We start from the raw sequence: 16,824 nt of genomic DNA on the forward strand, positions 1-16,824 counted from the left end.
ATTTTAAGCTGACCAGTTACAAAACACTAACTTCTGCTTTCCACAGTCAAAGAGAAAAAAAGCCAGAGACTTTAACATGTTTATTTATTTGGCAAACAGAACTTGAGAATGAAGCTAAATATTTAGCAAGCATTTGTTAATTTGATCAGTTTGAAAAGCAGCATACTTAGAGGGAAAGCTAACTTTTCCTGTGTACTTCATTATTTAGGCAAACAGGAGACCTGTGTAAACGGAGCTTCATTTTCTACTGTGAGAGCAGCATCCTTTGAGAAGATTTGTTTGAAATATAAGTAATGCTGCTGCTCTTACAGTAGAAAACTCCGCTCACAATAATAACCCAGCTCACTGTATACCGATGTGCACTCAGAATAATAACCCAGCTCACTGTATACCGATGTGCACTCAGAATAATAACCCAGCTCACTGTATACCGATGTGCACTCAGAATAATAACCCAGCTCACTGTATACCGATGTGCACTCAGAATAATAACCCAGCTCACTGTATACCGATGTGCACTCAGAATAATAACCCAGCTCACTGTATACCGATGTGCACTCAGAATAATAACCCAGCTCACTGTATACCGATGTGCACTCAGAATAATAACCCAGCTCACTGTATACCGATGTGCACTCAGAATAATAACCCAGCTCACTGTATACCGATGTGCACTCAGAATAATAACCCAGCTCACTGTATACCGATGTGCACTCAGAATAATAACCCAGCTCACTGTATACCGATGTGCACTCAGAATAACAACCCAGCTCACTGTATACCGATGTGCACTCAGAATAACAACCCAGCTCACTGTATACCGATGTGCACTCAGAATAACAACCCAGCTCACTGTATACCGATGTGCACTCAGAATAACAACCCAGCTCACTGTATACCGATGTGCACTCAGAATAACAACCCAGCTCACTGTATACCGATGTGCACTCAGAATAACAACCCAGCTCACTGTATACCGATGTGCACTCAGAATAACAACCCAGCTCACTGTATACCGATGTGCACTCAGAATAACAACCCAGCTCACTGTATACCGATGTGCACTCAGAATAACAACCCAGCTCACTGTATACAGATGTGCACTCAGAATAACAACCCAGCTCACTGTATACAGATGTGCACTCAGAATAATAACCCAGCTCACTGTATACAGATGTGCACTCAGAATAATAACCCAGCTCACTGTATACAGATGTGCACTCAGAATAACAACCCAGCTCACTATATACAGATGTGCACTCAGAATAACAACCCAGCTCACTATATACAGATGTGCACTCAGAATAACAACCCAGCTCACTATATACAGATGTGCACTCAGAATAACAACCCAGCTCACTGTATACAGATGTGCACTCAGAATAATAACCCAGCTCACTGTATACCGATGTGCACTCAGAATAACAACCCCGCTCGCTGTATACCGATGTGCACTCAGAATAACAACCCAGCTCACTGTATACAGATGTGCACTCAGAATAACAACCCAGCTCACTGTATACAGATGTGCACTCAGAATAATAACCCAGCTCACTGTATACAGATGTGCACTCAGAATAATAACCCAGCTCACTGTATACAGATGTGCACTCAGAATAATAACCCAGCTCACTGTATACAGATGTGCACTCAGAATAATAACCCAGCTCACTGTATACAGATGTGCACTCAGAATAATAACCCAGCTCACTGTATACAGATGTGCACTCAGAATAATAACCCAGCTCACTGTATACAGATGTGCACTCAGAATAATAACCCAGCTCACTGTATACAGATGTGCACTCAGAATAATAACCCAGCTCACTGTATACAGATGTGCACTCAGAATAATAACCCAGCTCACTGTATACAGATGTGCACTCAGAATAATAACCCAGCTCACTGTATACAGATGTGCACTCAGAATAATAACCCAGCTCACTGTATACAGATGTGCACTCAGAATAATAACCCAGCTCACTGTATACAGATGTGCACTCATAATAACCCAGCTCACTGTATACAGATGTGCACTCATAATAACCCAGCTCACTGTATACAGATGTGCACTCATAATAACCCAGCTCACTGTATACAGATGTGCACTCATAATAACCCAGCTCACTGTATACAGATGTGCACTCAGAATAATAACCCAGCTCACTGTATACAGATGTGCACTCAGAATAATAACCCAGCTCACTGTATACAGATGTGCACTCAGAATAATAACCCAGCTCACTGTATACAGATGTGCACTCAGAATAATAACCCAGCTCACTGTATACAGATGTGCACTCAGAATAATAACCCAGCTCACTGTATACAGATGTGCACTCAGAATAATAACCCAGCTCACTGTATACAGATGTGCACTCAGAATAATAACCCAGCTCACTGTATACAGATGTGCACTCAGAATAATAACCCAGCTCACTGTATACAGATGTGCACTCAGAATAATAACCCAGCTCACTGTATACAGATGTGCACTCAGAATAATAACCCAGCTCACTGTATACAGATGTGCACTCATAATAACCCAGCTCACTGTATACAGATGTGCACTCATAATAACCCAGCTCACTGTATACAGATGTGCACTCAGAATAATAACTACAGTCACAGACTGCCACTCACAATAAAAACTCAGCTCACTGTATACAGATGTGCACTCAGAATAATAACCCAGCTCACTGTATACAGATGTGCACTCAGAATAATAACCCAGCTCACTGTATACAGATGTGCACTCAGAATAATAACTACAGTCACAGACGGCCACTCACAATAAAAACTCAGCTCACTGTATACAGATGTGCACTCAGAATAATAACCCAGCTCACTGTATACAGATGTGCACTCGTAATAACTGCAGACACAGACTGTCACAATAAAAACTCAGCTCACAATATACAGATCTGCACTCATAATAATAACTGCAGACAGACTGTCACTCACAATAATAACCCAGCTCACTGTATACAGATCTGCACTCATAATAATAACTACAGACACAGACTGTCACTCACAATAAAAACTCAGCTCACTGTATACAGATCTGCACTCATAATAATAACTACAGACACAGACGGCCACTCACAATAAAAACTCAGCTCACTGTATACAGATCTGCACTCATAATAATAACTACAGACCCAGACGGCCACTCACAATAAAAACTCAGCTCACTGTATACAGATCTGCACTCAACTGCAGACACAGACAGCCAGCTAAAAATAAAAACTCAGCTCACTATATTCAGATATGCACTCAACTGCAGACATAGACGGCCAGCTACAATAAAAACTCAGCTCACTATATTCAGATCTGCACTCATAACAACTGCAGATAAAGATGGCCACTTACAATAAAAAAACTCAGCTCACTGTATACAGATCTGCACTCATAATAATAACTACAGACACAGTCTGTCACATTAAAAACTCAGCTCACTGTATACAGATCTGCACTTATAATAACTGCAGACACAGACTGTCACTCACAATAAAAACTCAGCTCACTGTATACATATCTGCACTCATAATAATAACTGCAGACAGACGACCACTTACAATAAAAACTCAGCTCACTGTATACAGATCTGCACGCATAATAATAACTGCAGACACAGACGGCCACTAACAAAAACTCAGCTCACTGTATACAGATCTGCACTCATAATAATAACTACAGACACAGACGGCCACTCACAATAAAAACTCAGCTCACTGTATACAGATCTGCACTCATAATAATAACTACAGACACAGACGGCCACTCACAATAAAAACCCAGCTCACTGTATACAGATCTGCACTCATAATAATAACTACAGACACAGACGGCCACTCACAATAAAAACTCAGCTCACTGTATACAGATCTGCACTCATAATAATAACTAGACACAGACGGCCACTCACAATAAAAACTCAAACTCACTGTATACAGATCTGCACTCATAATAATAACTACAGACACAGACTGTCACTCACAATAAAAACTCAGCTCACTGTATACAGATCTGCACTCATAATAATAACTACAGACACAGACGGCCACTCACAATAAAAACTCAGCTCACTGTATACAGATATGCACTCAACTGCAGACACAGACAGCCAGCTACAATAAAAACTCAGCTCACTGTATACAGATATGCACTCAACTGCAGACACAGACAGCCAGCTACAATAAAAACTCAGCTCACTGTATACAGATATGCACTCAACTGCAGACACAGACGGCCACTCACAATAAAAACTCAGCTCACTGTATACAGATATGCACTCAACTGCAGACATAGACGGCCAGCTACAATAAAAACTCAGCTCACTATATTCAGATCTGCACTCATAACAACTGCAGATAAAGATGGCCACTTACAATAAAAAACTCAGCTCACTGTATACAGATCTGCACTCATAATAATAACTGCAGACACAGAATGTCACTCACAATAAAAACTCAGCTCACTGTATACAGATATGCACTCATAATAACTGCAGACACAGACTGTCACTCACAATAAAAACTCAGCTCACTGTATACATATCTGCACTCATAATAATAACTGCAGACACAGACGACCACTTACAATAAAAACTCAGCTCACTGTATACAGATCTGCACGCATAATAATAACTGCAGACACAGACGGCCACTAACAAAAACTCAGCTAACTGTATACAGAGCTGCACTCATAATAATAACTGCAGACACAGAATGTCACTCACAATAAAAACTCAGCTCACTGTATACAGATCTGCACACATAATAATAACTACAGACACAGAATGTCACTCACAATAAAAACTCAGCTAACTGTATACAGATCTGCACGCATAATAATAACTAAAGGCACAGAATGTCACTCACAATAAAAACTCAGCTAACTGTATACAGATCTGCACTCATAATAATAACTACAGACACAGAATGTCACTCACAATAAAAACTCAGCTCACTGTATACAGATCTGCACACATAATAATAACTACAGACACAGAATGTCACTCACAATAAAAACTCAGCTAACTGTATACAGATCTGCACGCATAATAATAACTAAAGGCACAGAATGTCACTCACAATAAAAACTCAGCTAACTGTATACAGATCTGCACTCATAATAATAACTGCAGACACAGTGGTCACTCACAATAAAAACTCAGCTCACTGTATACAGATCTGCACGCATAATAACTGAAGACATAGACGGTCACTCACAATAATAAAAACTCAGCTCACTGTATACAGATCTGCACTCATAATAATAACTGCAGACACAGACTGTCACTCACAATAAAAACTCAGCTCACTGTATACAGATCTGCACTCATAATAATAACTGCAGACACAGACTGTCACTCACAATAAAAACTCAGCTCACTGTATACAGATCTGCACTCATAATAATAACTACAGACACAGACTGTCACTCACAATAAAAACTCAGCTCACTGTATACAGATCTGCACTCATAATAATAACTGCAGACACAGAATGTCACTCACAATAAAAACTCAGCTCACTGTATACAGATCTGCACGCATAATAATAACTACAGGCACAGAATGTCACTCACAATAAAAACTCAGCTCACTGTATACAGATCTGCACTCATAATAATAACTGCAGACACAGACTGTCACTCACAATAAAAACTCAGCTCACTGTATACAGATGTGCACTCAGAATAATAACTACAGTCACAGACTGCCACTCACAATAAAAACTCAGCTCACTGTATACAGATGTGCACTCAGAATAATAACCCAGCTCACTGTATACAGATGTGCACTCAGAATAATAACCCAGCTCACTGTATACAGATGTGCACTCAGAATAATAACTACAGTCACAGACGGCCACTCACAATAAAAACTCAGCTCACTGTATACAGATGTGCACTCAGAATAATAACCCAGCTCACTGTATACAGATGTGCACTCGTAATAACTGCAGACACAGACTGTCACAATAAAAACTCAGCTCACAATATACAGATCTGCACTCATAATAATAACTGCAGACAGACTGTCACTCACAATAATAACCCAGCTCACTGTATACAGATCTGCACTCATAATAATAACTACAGACACAGACTGTCACTCACAATAAAAACTCAGCTCACTGTATACAGATCTGCACTCATAATAATAACTACAGACACAGACGGCCACTCACAATAAAAACTCAGCTCACTGTATACAGATCTGCACTCATAATAATAACTACAGACACAGACGGCCACTCACAATAAAAACTCAGCTCACTGTATACAGATCTGCACTCAACTGCAGACACAGACAGCCAGCTAAAAATAAAAACTCAGCTCACTATATTCAGATATGCACTCAACTGCAGACATAGACGGCCAGCTACAATAAAAACTCAGCTCACTATATTCAGATCTGCACTCATAACAACTGCAGATAAAGATGGCCACTTACAATAAAAAAACTCAGCTCACTGTATACAGATCTGCACTCATAATAATAACTACAGACACAGTCTGTCACATTAAAAACTCAGCTCACTGTATACAGATCTGCACTTATAATAACTGCAGACACAGACTGTCACTCACAATAAAAACTCAGCTCACTGTATACATATCTGCACTCATAATAATAACTGCAGACAGACGACCACTTACAATAAAAACTCAGCTCACTGTATACAGATCTGCACGCATAATAATAACTGCAGACACAGACGGCCACTAACAAAAACTCAGCTCACTGTATACAGATCTGCACTCATAATAATAACTACAGACACAGACGGCCACTCACAATAAAAACTCAGCTCACTGTATACAGATCTGCACTCATAATAATAACTACAGACACAGACGGCCACTCACAATAAAAACCCAGCTCACTGTATACAGATCTGCACTCATAATAATAACTACAGACACAGACGGCCACTCACAATAAAAACTCAGCTCACTGTATACAGATCTGCACTCATAATAATAACTAGACACAGACGGCCACTCACAATAAAAACTCAAACTCACTGTATACAGATCTGCACTCATAATAATAACTACAGACACAGACTGTCACTCACAATAAAAACTCAGCTCACTGTATACAGATCTGCACTCATAATAATAACTACAGACACAGACGGCCACTCACAATAAAAACTCAGCTCACTGTATACAGATATGCACTCAACTGCAGACACAGACAGCCAGCTACAATAAAAACTCAGCTCACTGTATACAGATATGCACTCAACTGCAGACACAGACAGCCAGCTACAATAAAAACTCAGCTCACTGTATACAGATATGCACTCAACTGCAGACACAGACGGCCACTCACAATAAAAACTCAGCTCACTGTATACAGATATGCACTCAACTGCAGACATAGACGGCCAGCTACAATAAAAACTCAGCTCACTATATTCAGATCTGCACTCATAACAACTGCAGATAAAGATGGCCACTTACAATAAAAAACTCAGCTCACTGTATACAGATCTGCACTCATAATAATAACTGCAGACACAGAATGTCACTCACAATAAAAACTCAGCTCACTGTATACAGATATGCACTCATAATAACTGCAGACACAGACTGTCACTCACAATAAAAACTCAGCTCACTGTATACATATCTGCACTCATAATAATAACTGCAGACACAGACGACCACTTACAATAAAAACTCAGCTCACTGTATACAGATCTGCACGCATAATAATAACTGCAGACACAGACGGCCACTAACAAAAACTCAGCTAACTGTATACAGAGCTGCACTCATAATAATAACTACAGACACAGAATGTCACTCACAATAAAAACTCAGCTCACTGTATACAGATCTGCACACATAATAATAACTACAGACACAGAATGTCACTCACAATAAAAACTCAGCTAACTGTATACAGATCTGCACGCATAATAATAACTAAAGGCACAGAATGTCACTCACAATAAAAACTCAGCTAACTGTATACAGATCTGCACTCATAATAATAACTACAGACACAGAATGTCACTCACAATAAAAACTCAGCTCACTGTATACAGATCTGCACACATAATAATAACTACAGACACAGAATGTCACTCACAATAAAAACTCAGCTAACTGTATACAGATCTGCACGCATAATAATAACTAAAGGCACAGAATGTCACTCACAATAAAAACTCAGCTAACTGTATACAGATCTGCACTCATAATAATAACTGCAGACACAGTGGTCACTCACAATAAAAACTCAGCTCACTGTATACAGATCTGCACGCATAATAACTGAAGACATAGACGGTCACTCACAATAATAAAAACTCAGCTCACTGTATACAGATCTGCACTCATAATAATAACTGCAGACACAGACTGTCACTCACAATAAAAACTCAGCTCACTGTATACAGATCTGCACTCATAATAATAACTGCAGACACAGACTGTCACTCACAATAAAAACTCAGCTCACTGTATACAGATCTGCACTCATAATAATAACTGCAGACACAGACTGTCACTCACAATAAAAACTCAGCTCACTGTATACAGATCTGCACTCATAATAATAACTGCAGACACAGAATGTCACTCACAATAAAAACTCAGCTCACTGTATACAGATCTGCACGCATAATAATAACTACAGGCACAGAATGTCACTCACAATAAAAACTCAGCTCACTGTATACAGATCTGCACTCATAATAATAACTGCAGACACAGACTGTCACTCACAATAAAAACTCAGCTCACTGTATACAGATCTGCACGCATAATAATAACTACAGACACAGACGGTCACTCACAATAAAAACTCAGCTCACTGTATACAGATCTGTACTCATAATAATAACTGCAGACACAGACTGTCACTCACAATAAAAACTCAGCTCACTGTATACAGATCTGCACGCATAATAATAACTGCAGACACAGACGGTCACTCACAATAAAAACTCAGCTCACTGTATACAGATCTGTACTCATAATAATAACTGCAGACACAGACGGTCACTTGATTCCACCAGATGCTTACTGGTTGCCTCCTCCCACTGTCTGCAATACTATTCATTACAGCACTTTTGCTGCTGTGCACGGCTCCGAAGGCTCAAAAAAAATGAAATTGTGGTGGCGGTTTGAAACTATAACAAAATTGACTATTTTTTCTCTAAAAGGGTAAACATTTCTTATAGTTTTACTTGCTTAATTACAATGTTAAATGCATTACTGTATACTTTGTGAATAGTAGTTTATTTTACATCTGCAAAAAGGGACTTTTATTAAGGACCTTTAAGGTGGTAAAGTCTGCCCATCCTCATAGAGCACTGTTTTTTCCAACCTGTCCTCAGGCTCCCTACCAGGCCACATTTTGAGGATATCTGAACAGGAGCACAGGTGAAATAATAAGCTAATTAGTAAACATGGTTATTTTACCTGCTCTCATCCAAGGTTATCCAGAAAACCTGGCCTGTTGGGGAGGCCTGAGGACAGGATTGAAAACCAGTGTCCTAGAGAATGAAGGAGCTCTCTTGTTATGTATATGTTTCTAATACAAAAGACTACAGGTCAGATAATACTATTATCTTTCATGATCTTTCTTTATATTACCTGTGAGCATATCCCTGATCATGAATGGCTTTTAGTCCTAGACATATGCCATGTAAAATGTGCAAAATTCTTTCTTCAGAAAGGAAAGCATTTTTGTCTCTTAGAGTTTCAATCTCGTTCCATAAAGTTCCCTTCTAAAAGAAAAAGAAAAAAAGTTACCCATTGGACTTGTGTAAACAAGTAATAATTTGCCTCCCTTATTGGTAGCAATACGGATTTTATATGCAGCAATCTAGATAAGTACTTTGCAACACTACACAATCTTGTTAGAATTTGTGATGATTCTCTATCAGGCTAAATAGTTGCTTTCTTTGATCTCAGAAATACCATGGCCAACAGAGGATAAATCAAACAAGTTGATACTCATTTTCTTGAATCCCCACAAATAGACAAAACAGACAATACTTAACCCCTTAAGGACAAGGCCATTTTTCAATTTCTTTCCCTTAAGGACAAGGGCTATTTTTACATTTCTGCTGTGTTTGTGTTTAGCTGCAATTTCCCTCTTACTCATTTACTGTACCCACACATATTATATACCGTTTTTCTCGCCATTAAATGGACTTTCTAAAGACACCATTATTTTCATCATATTTTACAATTTACCATAAAAAAAATTATAAAATATGATGAAAAAATGGAAAAAAACACACGTTTTCTAACTTTGACCCCCAAAATCTGTTGCACATCTACAACCACCAAAAAACACCCATGCTAAATAGTTTCTAAATTTTGTCCTGAGTTTAGAAATACCCAATGTTTACATGTTCTTTGCTTTTTTTGTAAGTTATAGGGCAATAAGTACAAATACCACTTTGCTATTTCCAAACCATTTTTTTTCAAAATAAGCGATAGTTATATTAGAACACTGATATCTGTCTGGAATCCCTGAATATCCCTTGACATGTATATTTTTTTTTTAGTAGACATCCCAAAGTATTGATCTAGGCCCATTTTGGTATATTTCATGCCACCATTTTACCGCCAAATGCGATCAAATAAATAAAATTGTTCACTTTTTCACAAACTTTTTCACAAATATCAGGTTTCTCACTGAAATTGTTTACAAACAACTTGTGCAATTATGGCACAAATGGTTGTAAATGCTTCTCTGGGATCCCCTTTGTTTAGAAATAGCAGACATATATGGCTTTGGCGTTGCTTTTTGGTAATTAGAAGGCCGCTAAATGCCGCTGCGCACCAAACTTGTATTATGCCCAGCAGTGACAGGGTTAATTAGGTAGCTTGTAGGGAGCTTGCAGGGTTAATTTTAGCTTTAGTGTAGAAATCAGCCTCCCACCTGACACATCCCACCCCCTGATCCCTCCCAAACAGCTCTCTTCCCTCCCCCACCCCACAATTTTCCCCGCCATCTTAAGTACTGGCAGAAAGTCTGCCAGTACTAAAATAAAAGTTTTAATTTGTTTTTTTTATTATTTAAAAAAATAATAATGATATTCTGCTGTGTAGGATCCCCCCCTTAGCCCCCAACCTGCCTGATCCCCCCCAAAGAGCTCTCTAACCCTCCCCCCACTAACTATTAGTAACCATTTTGGGTACTGGCAGCTGTCTGCCAGTACCCACTTTGCAAAATAACTTTTTTATTTTTTATTTAAACCTAACATTTTCTGTAGTGTAGCTGCCCCCCTCCATACCCTACACCCTCCCCCTCCCAGATCACCCCCAGATCACTCCTTGATCACCCCTCCACCCCACCACCCTCTTCCAGCCCAAAAAAAATTTCACATAATTGTGTTAGATCGCGATCGCGATCGCACGCGCGATCGCGAACGCGCACCCACCCCTCACCTTCAGCGCGCGCTCCCGCGCGCACCCGGCATAGTGAACAGCCGGAAGGAAGTTCCCCAGTGATGGGCCACCCACCCACCTCCCTGCAATGGCTCCCACCCACCAACGATCAGGCACCATCACTGGCCGATGCAGAGAGGGCCACAGAGTGGCTCTCTCTGCATCGGTGTGCCTAAAAAGGTATTGCAGTGATGCCTCAATATTGAGGCATCACTGCAATACCTTGAAAGCGGCTGGAAGCGATCAGGATCGCTTCCAGTCGCTTGAAACCCTTAACGACGTACAGGGTACGTCTCTGGTCTTTAAAGACCAGTTTGTGTAAGACGTACCCTGTACGACATGTGTCGTTAAGGGGTTAAAGGGACATTATACACTCTTTTTTTCTTTGCATAAATGTTTGGTAGATGATCTATTTATATAGCCCATAAAGTTGTTTTTTTAAATGTATAGTTTTGCTTATTTTTAAATAACATTGCTCTGATTTTCAGACTCCTAACCAAGCCCCAAAGTTTTATGAGAATACCGTCAGCTACCTTCTCCAGCTTCCTCCTGTTTGTGTAAAGGGTCTTTTCATATGCAAAAGAAGGGGGAGGGGGAGTGTCTTATTTCCCACTTGTAGTGGGCTTTCCAGCTACCTTTTCAACAGAGCTAAACTGAGAGCTTCTAAGTAAGTTTTTAAAAAGTTTTATACTGGATTTTTATATCAGTATCTATGCATTTTATTCTTTAAAGTAATGTCTATTACATGAAGTTATATGAAAATGAGTGCATACTGTCCCTTTAAAGAGATAGAATATAAAAGTACAACATGGTCATAATTTAAAATATTGACATTAAGTTTTAAGACCTATGATCTGAAACTGACATATAGATAAGGGGTCTGACGAGGGCTTGTGGCAGAGAGGTGCCAGGGGTCTGACGAGGGCTTGTGGCAGAGAGGTGCCAGGGGTCTGACGAGGGCTTGTGGCAGAGAGGTGCCAGGGGTCTGACGAGGGCTTGTGGCAGAGAGGTGCCAGGGGTCTGACGAGGGCTTGTGGCAGAGAGGTGCCAGGGGTCTGACGAGGGCTTGTGGCAGAGAGGTGCCAGGGGTCTGACGAGGGCTTGTGGCAGAGAGGTGCCAGGGGCCTGACGAGGGCTTGTGGCAGAGAGGTGCCAGGGGCCTGACGAGGACTTGTGGCAGAGAGGTGCCAGGGGTCTGACGAGGACTTGTGGCAGAGAGGTGCCAGGGGTCTGACGAGGACTTGTGGCAGAAAGGTGCCAGGGGTCTGACGAGGACTTGTGGCAGAAAGGTGCCAGGGGTCTGACGAGGACTTGTGGCAGAAAGGTGCCAGGGGTCTGACGAGGACTTGTGGCAGAAAGGTGCCAGGGGTCTGACGAGGACTTGTGGCAGAGAGGTGCCAGGGGTCTGACGAGGACTTGTGGCAGAGAGGTGCCAGGGGTCTGACGAGGACTTGTTGCAGAGAGGTGCCAGGGGTCTGACGAGGACTTGTGGCAGAGAGGTGCCAGGGGTCTGACGAGGGCTTGTGGCAGAGAGGTGCTAGGGGTCTGACGAGGGCTTGTGGCAGAGAGGTGCGCCAGGGGTCTGATGAGGGCTTGTGGCAGAGGTGCGCCAGGGGTCTGATGAGGGCTTGTGGCAGAGAGGTGCCAGGGATCTGATGAGGGCTTGTGGCAGAGAGGTGCCAGGGGTCTGATGAGGGCTTGTGGCAGAGGTGCGCCAGGGGTCTGATGAGGGCTTGTGGCAGAGAGGTGCCAGGGATCTGATGAGGGCTTGTGGCAGAGAGGTGCTAGGGGTCTGATTTTGGTGAAATTATTTTAACAGTAAAAGCAGATTTTTCTCCAAGATCTACTGTCCATTCGATAATTTGTTTTAATTTTCTTTTCAAATATCTATAGTAATATATTAATGGCTATAAAATTTAAAAAAAAATTGACAGAAAATATTCTACTGCTCATTTCAAATTCAAAGTAAGTGCTATTGCATTGTCTTTCTAGTGTGCATTTGTTAATTATTCAATTCTATTGTATTTAGTGGTTATTTAAATTTAAAAAAAATAGCAATGCATTAAAATGAAACTGACGTCTTGGATGTCCTTAGTGTTACATATTACATTAATTTCCATATCTGTTTTACAAGTCAGCAACTTTTCTTTTTCTTTTTTTTAAATAAATTCTAGAACATCTGTCTCATCCAAAGGATAAAACATCTTTATGACTCTTTGTACTATGTGTAGCAAGCAGTGGGGCTAAAACAATATACTACACCTACATCTTTTTGCATGTAACTGATATAAGATTACAACACTTTTTTAAATCTATGTATGTGCAGCATTAGTGTAATGGATACTCATGTCATATTGTGGACATCACACAAATCAATACGATTGGTTGAAATTTTAGTGCTAAGACCTTTACCTCGACGAAAGGAAGAAGTAGCCAGGCCTCCCACTTGGAGCCTTTTTCTATCATGCAATGTGCTTCTAGATGTAGTATATTAGGGTGATTAAAAAGCCGGTGCATTTCCACTTCATGCATAGCCTCCTTTCGATCCTCTCGATCATGGCATAATATGCGTTTCAAGGCATAGAAGCGTCCATCATGTACACCCTCCACTAGATCCACATAACTGAAGCCACTGTATGTTGGGATGCGGAAAAACAAGTAATAAATCCCAATATAATGTTTCCAGAAATAGTTTGAACGCTGTCACCATTACATTTGTCTTTAAGAAAGGACAGGTTTTTATACTTAGTATCCCTTCACATCCTGCTACAACCATTCAGCATTTCCACCTCTAGATCATAATCTTTTATCATCTTTTATGATCAGAGCTGACCATTTCTTTCTGCATTTTTAAATGGACAGTAAAGTCAAAATTAAACTTATGATTTAGATAGGACATACAATTTTAACCCCTTAACAATGAGTGGTCGTTAAGGACCAAGTACGTGCCTAGCACATCCTCAATGTTTTCAATTGGTGGAAGCGATTGTGATTGCTTCCAGCCACTTTCAGGGTATTGCAGTGATGCCTCAATATTGAGGCATCCTGCAATACCCTTTTGTTAGCCCCCGATGCAGAGAGAGACACCCTGTGGCCCCTCTGAGGAAGTGTATGAGAAACGCTGCATCAGGGGTTCTTTTGTTTTACTTGCTCTCCTGTTGTATAAATGTTGAATACTTAATTTAATTTAAAAAATAGAGGCAGTGAATACCGAAACAAGTACTCTATTGTAATTCCTAATGTAGTCTCGCCAGAGTCACTGGCCAGGCACTCAGCACAGCAGCATTGCAGATCTGGGAACTTTTTAAGCTGAATACCTACCTTGATTTAATACCTTAAGAAAAATAGTAATATCTATCTATAGCGTAGTACTTATTAAGGGTACATATTAGAAGAGAGTGGTAAAATATTTAAACTTATTGTAAAGCGATGTGATAATATTGTTATGCTCTGGATGTAACATATAGCTTAAGTATTCCACCAATACAGGTTTGACAAAGATCGATAGCAATCTAACAGCCACTAAAAGTTACAATACTGTACTGAAACAAAGTATTGTTTGGTAGAAAGCTACTAAGTAATTTAACTGTTATATCCATAGCTGTAATTTTCATAATGCTACAATAAGATAACCACCAGGGATTATACCTCGTGAGAAATACATTGAATATGCTGGTATTATAACAATGCGAGTTCTACTGGATATCTTAATAGTAGATACTGCAATATAAGTCTTAAGGTAGGCCAAGTAATTTAATACAAGTACACTAAAGATTATAGCATATTTTAAGCAGCAGAGACAAGTTAAAACACAGCTGAACCAATTGATCTTTAGGTATCACTGATTCTACAGCACATAATACTTATTGCTACATATACACAGGAGAAATGTTTTTAATTAGAGTGTGGGCAGCAGGATACCTGCAATATTTGCTGTCTTTTAAATACAAAATAATAAAAGTTATTTTTTATTTTCTCAATTATGACCTATCAAAATTAAATCAGTGCATAAAAGCATGCTTTTTGGACATACCCACTACCAGTGAGTCATGCCCTTGCAGTTGTCCATATATTTTATACTCTGCAGTTGATATTAAAAGTTATTAAAAACAAAATGATGGGAAACCAATTTTTCATTACACTGTCCCTTTAATAGATAATTGCCTGCAAGTCAGCAAAGGGTATTTCATTTATCTTTTACTTCAGTTCAACTGATTTCTAGAGTTAAAGGGACATTCTAATAAAAGAAAAAAACAAATCCTCTGTTAAAAAAAAAAAAACATGCTGTAAAGAAATAAATTCCCTTCTTTTACTATGTATTTAGCTCCAGATAAAGTATAATCTTATTTTTTAAACATACGGAGCGGCACAGGATATTTACCTATGTATTTAACCTTTTGCAGTGTTAAACACATATTAAAAAAAATAGTTTTTTAAAAAAATGCACTAACAAAATAATTTTAGTACTACAATGTCCCTTTAATTACAGCATGTATCATATGATGTAGAAAATGCAATTAACACGTTATTGCCTCAAATCCTGGTAAAAGGTATGATCTGCACATTATTCAGTTTGCTTCCCGTTCAAGAGAAAAGGCTATGAATTAAACTCTGTACGTAAAGGGACACTGAACCCACATTTTATCTTTCATGATTCAGATAGAACATACAATTTTAAGCAACTTTCTAATTTACACCCATTATCAAATTATTTTATTTATAAAATATTTTACCAGGAAGGATACATTGAGATTTCTCTCGTTTTCAAGTATGTCCTGGGTACACAAAACATTGCATTGATACAATGGGTACAATAAAATACAAAACAATAATAATACATGATATATGCACAAAAATTTAACATAGAACAGGTAGGAAATATATAATCAACCATGACAGGTGCATTCTGTTTTGAGATATGTAGAGAGGGATCTCTTAAAGGATATTAGGCATGGGGAAGGTTTGAAAGTGTGCAGGAGGTTGTTCCATAATTGTGGTGCTCTGTAGGAAAAGGAGGATCGAGCTGCTTTCTTTTTGTATTGAGGCACGCTAAATAATGTGCTGGTACTGGATCGGAGGTTATAGGAGGTGGGAATAACCGGTGAGAGCATACTGCTCAGGTAGGGTGGGAGCGTCCCAGAAAAGCTTTTAAACACAAGGCTGGAAAGATGGAGGGTGCGTCTGGATTCCAGCGACAGCCAGTTTAGTTCTTTTAGCATGTGACAATGGTGGGTCCTGTCGTTACATTGTAGCACAAAGCGGCAGAACGAGTTATACAATGTATTGAGTTTATTAAGGTGAGTTTGCGGTGCTGGTGCATATACTACATCCCCATAATCCACGATTGGCATCAGCATTTGCTGTACAATCTTTTCCTTTACAGTAGAG

The 16,824-nt window shown here is 39.6% G+C and overlaps 2 protein-coding genes across 6 annotated transcripts in view; one reads left to right on the forward strand and one right to left on the reverse strand.

The window, feature by feature from the left end:
- The window catches only part of STK16 (serine/threonine kinase 16), a 75,799-nt gene that overhangs the window by 54,979 nt on the left and 3,996 nt on the right, over positions 1–16,824 (reverse strand). For 4 of the 5 annotated variants that reach the window (XM_053698189.1, XM_053698190.1, XM_053698191.1 and 1 more), the window contains 2 exons: positions 13,849–14,068; positions 9,628–9,761 (listed from right to left, as the gene is read on the reverse strand). In XM_053698189.1, the coding sequence (XP_053554164.1) occupies positions 9,628–9,761; positions 13,849–14,068 (354 nt within the window). The remainder of the gene's footprint in view (positions 1–9,627; positions 9,762–13,848; positions 14,069–16,824) is intronic. The other variant, XM_053698193.1, reaches the window with a different exon arrangement.
- LOC128645308 (beta-galactosidase) overlaps positions 1–16,824 on the forward strand; it is a 187,495-nt gene that overhangs the window by 52,606 nt on the left and 118,065 nt on the right. The window lies entirely within an intron of this gene.

Source organism: Bombina bombina, chromosome 1 (assembly GCF_027579735.1).
Source record: "Bombina bombina isolate aBomBom1 chromosome 1, aBomBom1.pri, whole genome shotgun sequence".
Taxonomy (NCBI): Eukaryota; Metazoa; Chordata; class Amphibia; order Anura; family Bombinatoridae; genus Bombina; species Bombina bombina.